Source organism: Sinocyclocheilus anshuiensis, unplaced genomic scaffold (assembly GCF_001515605.1).
Source record: "Sinocyclocheilus anshuiensis isolate Anshui unplaced genomic scaffold, SAMN03320099.WGS_v1.1 scaffold204, whole genome shotgun sequence".
NCBI lineage: Eukaryota > Metazoa > Chordata > Actinopteri > Cypriniformes > Cyprinidae > Sinocyclocheilus > Sinocyclocheilus anshuiensis.
The window spans coordinates 509,037-513,264 of NW_015557064.1; the positions used below are offsets into that span (position 1 = coordinate 509,037).

A 4,228-nucleotide genomic window follows, 5' to 3' on the forward strand; every position below is an offset into this window, starting at 1 on the left:
TGTGAGCACCAGTGCTACCAAGTAAAAAAGTTAATTTCGAGCCCTGTATATATATATATATATATATAAATTAAAAACTTCTAGAATAGTACCAGTTCAAAACAATCCTGCTCTGATTTGCCCCCAGTTTTCTTACATGTCTTTTCATTGCTCAGATTTCTATAGTGTCTGTTTTATGGGCCAGAAAATCATCTTTAGATCATGAGACAATAACCACTGCCTGTAGTATGTTCACCATGGTCCCTTTCTATCCCTCCAACAAGGCCATTGTTCTCTACGCTGTCAAAGAGAGAGAGAGAGAGAGAGAGAGAGAGAGAGAGGAGGTGTGTGTAGTTAAGCATTTTGGGCATAATCATATATATATATATATATATATATATATATATATAAAATATACAAATACATTCGGTATACTCATGTAAAGCTATATGTTTTATATGTAGTATGTTTGTTAAACATTTATTAAATATAACATATAATTACATTAACTGACTAAAACTATCAGGCAGTTGAGATTTACTATATAGTATATATCACTTTATGTGAGTGGACAGTATGCATGCAGATATAACTTATATCCTTTATTTTTATAACTATATCCTATATTTAACTTTATATACAGGGCAGTGTGATGCTGCGATAATTTTGCTACACTATAAATTAACATTTATTCAGTTAGCAGTTGCTTTTATCTAAAGCTTTAGAAATGAGTAATACAACAAACAATGAATCTTAGGGAGGCAATAACATGAGAAATGGCAGCCAAGTTTTAAACATTGTCTAGAACAGTACAAGCAACAACAGGGAGGGTTCTAATAAATAGTGTAAGCATTGAAGGTTTTTAAATATTTAAAAACTTGCAACTTAGGTTGTACTCTAAGATGAGCGAATGCTGAAGTTGCCAGAAGGACTTGGAAGGGTCCAGTGTCTTTAACATTAACTACAAAGGCACCATTCAATCTCAGAACATCCATCAATTTTATAGCTTTTCTTCTGGGTTTAGATTTCACAAGCTAGTGGCTTCCTTTAAGAATCATATTGCTTTTAGCTAGAAGACAGAGTCCACAGTTCCCTACACTACACACAGGTTGCATTAAATATTCCCAGAATATTCCTAGATGACCCATGTTATAAGAATGAGCACGTGGTGTTCCATTCCCCTACTTTAGGTTCCAAACACAGGCTTATATGGAAAAAATGTTGATGTTCTAATGATAAACTTTGTAAACGATTAATGATTAACGTGCTAATTGTGAAAGGAAATACCAATGTGACAACCTCGTGTGTGTTTCTACAGTAGAGCAAATACCTGCAATTCTTGGTCAGGATAAGTAGGCATTAATGAGTGAGTGAGTGAGTGAGTGTGTGTGTGTGTGTGTGTGTGGTAATTCTCTTACTGTTGCTGGATTTGAGGTCTCGGTGAATAATGGGAACAACAGCCTCCTCGTGGAGATACTGCATGCCTCTGGCGATCTGGACGGCCCAGTTCACTAGGATATGAGGGGGGATCCTTCTGCCCGTCAAAGCGCGGTTGAGAGTCCCTCCTCGGGCATATTCCATGACCAGACACAGGTTAGGCTCCTCCAAACACACCCCCTCTAGTTTAATAATATTAGGATGTTGAAGCATCGAGAAAAGTTTAGCTTCTTGTTTAACACTGTCTGCAGTCGCTTTAATGTCTTCGTCGGGGTCCTGTCGAGCTGCCTTCACTGCGACCTCCTGGTCCTTCCAGGTCCCCCGGTAGACTTTGCCAAAACCACCAACGCCGATGATTTCTTGTAGAACAAGTTCAGAAAACGGTATCCGGACAGGGGCGGACGGGTCACTCTCGCGATCCCCTACCGCTCTGTAAATGACTGGTTGGTAAGTAACATAATTAGATGGGAAGATGCCCACGCGATGGTTAATTTTACCAGTCCACCAGCCTTCGTCTCCCGAGATGGCAGCGTCCTTAGACAGGACCTCCACCACGTCTCCTCGCCGCAGGCTGAGCTCGTCCTCCCCGCTGGCCTCGTAGTCAAACACCGCGGTCCAGAGCGAGCGGGGACACACGGGGACAGAGTGAGCCCAAACCTCCGAGTTGGAGGACTCCATCCAGACATGGTCTTGGAGGCTCATGCGCCCCTCACCGTTTGGGAAAACGGCCTGGGGAACATCCATGTCTCGGTGCCTGCAGGAGCACCATAGGGTGCCGTGATGTCAAATCTAAGTAAACTAGTCCAGTAGTCGTATTCCTCGATGACACGTACACACAAAAAAGTTCCTAAGAACCCCAGCCAGGTGACTTTATATCATTAATGGGGAGTCGGTCAGGTTAAATCCGGCTTAATAGAGGTTAAGAGACGCATTGCTTTGTTAACACACGCAAGCCAGATAACCAGTCTTGGAGTGCGAAGTGTCTCTGAAGCTGGGACATCAGCATTAGCTGGAATATTTGCGACGCTAACTCTTTAGTTTACTTTTGAGAGTAACGTTAAAAGCTACATTATCAGCCTGTCGATTTCAGCGCAACCAGAAGTACAAACTAATTTAATGTTTGTAAAAATTAAGGTAAACAACATACCCAACCGGGAAAGTCAAGAGAGTTTTCAAGCCGTGAGGCTACAGGTGCAAAGTACCTGCTCATCCCAAGCGAATGAATCAAGCTAAATACACACACGATTTATTTCACTCCCTAAGATAAGTTACTAATTACCTTGCTTGTCTACATGTACAAATCCTCCACATAAACACTCTTTGGCAAACTTAATTGAAACACTTTACACTAGCGGGCTAAAGAGCCGTGCTAACGCGTTAGCTCTCTCTCCGAAGTTCACAAACTAGTAACTGCGGCTCCCAAAATTCTGCCGTCGCCAAGGACACGTCACGGGCGCGCACGCACAGCAGTAAACGCTTCGCAGTCAGTCCAGCGCGCACTTTAGTCATTCACCAGCACTCCAAAAATTGACGGCTTTTCCCCTCTCGCTTAGATTCAAAGACTTTTTCAGAGAAGCTAAACTTTGCCTTGGTGAACTCTATGAGAAAACCGCCATCGCTTCTCCGCTCCTCCGACTCGACTGACCCTAGAGGAGAGAAGGAAAAGGTGGAAATGGATTGGTTGCAGCAGTTCACGTGACACCAGGGTCGGCGCCAGAGCGCACAAAGTGAGGGGGCAGGCACAATTTTTTGGGGGGCCGCACTTTTTTTTTTGCTTTGAAAAAAAAAAATGTTTCTGAAAGTAATTTTCAGATGCAACGGGGGAAAAAACGGGATAAAAACTGGGAACTTTTCTTTTTTTAATCTGCCGTGTTATGCTAGTGCTTCAGATTTATAGGCTAATGGGTAAATCAGCCTGCTTTACCCCACACTTTATAACATACAGTTTATAATAGGTTAATATAAAGATATGCGCCTGATTGGCCTTGTTAAACAATTCTGTATTGTTTATAGGCCTACACCTGTAATGTTACACTTAAATAAATATAAACAAACATATATAAAATTCCCGAAAGCACATTGCAAATGCCTAATCTCATTATGATGAATATATTCCGTGTAATTTTTGTTACCTATACCAAAATGTAAAAATGTAGTAGGCCTATTATCAATAACTAATAATGCTTATTTTAGATGTGTCAGAAATATTTTTGAGAAACTGATATTTTATACATTTATATTTATATAATTTTCCCATTATATTTTTCTGCTACTAATGAAGGTTGTTTATTTTAAGTCTGGCCTTTATAATATCATGTATATCTGTATTAATTTATTTACACTTTCTGGCATCTATCTAGAGCACATCATTATAAAAGTATCATCACAATGGATCATCTTATTCACATTCCCTTGCATAATTGTGTATAGCATATCTGTACATATTGTCTAATGACTATTTTGACAGTTGTGTATTTGTATATATATTTATTTCTTATTCACTTAATTTCTATTCACTTTTATTTTTATTCACTTAATTATGACAAAGCTATTGTTACTGTGTGCGATGTAGCTGAAGCTAAACTATTAGCCTTATTCGGTAAAATAGGCTTTGTAGTTCACGCGCGTTCCAGTATCGACAGAAAAAGATCATAATGAGCAAAAATATGCCACAGTGGACCGGGTCTCACGCCGAACAGCACGGTGAACGGTTGCGCTGTTTCCAATGAATGCAGTAGCTTAGTGTGCGCGTGAGGCGCCGGCGCGATCAAAAAGCTGAAACATAAAATAGACTACTCCGTAATTTTTGGTC

At 40.3% G+C, this 4,228-nt stretch overlaps 1 protein-coding gene across 1 annotated transcript in view; it reads right to left on the reverse strand.

Moving 5' to 3' along the window:
- Nucleotides 1–3,055, reverse strand: part of LOC107676554 (mitogen-activated protein kinase kinase kinase MLK4-like) — a 19,677-nt gene extending 16,622 nt beyond the window's left edge. Inside the window, exon 1 of the mRNA XM_016471129.1 lies at nucleotides 1,398–3,055. Coding sequence (XP_016326615.1) covers nucleotides 1,398–2,160 — 763 coding nt within the window. The 5' untranslated portion in view covers nucleotides 2,161–3,055. The remainder of the gene's footprint in view (nucleotides 1–1,397) is intronic.
- Between the last annotated feature and the right edge of the window lie 1,173 nt (nucleotides 3,056–4,228).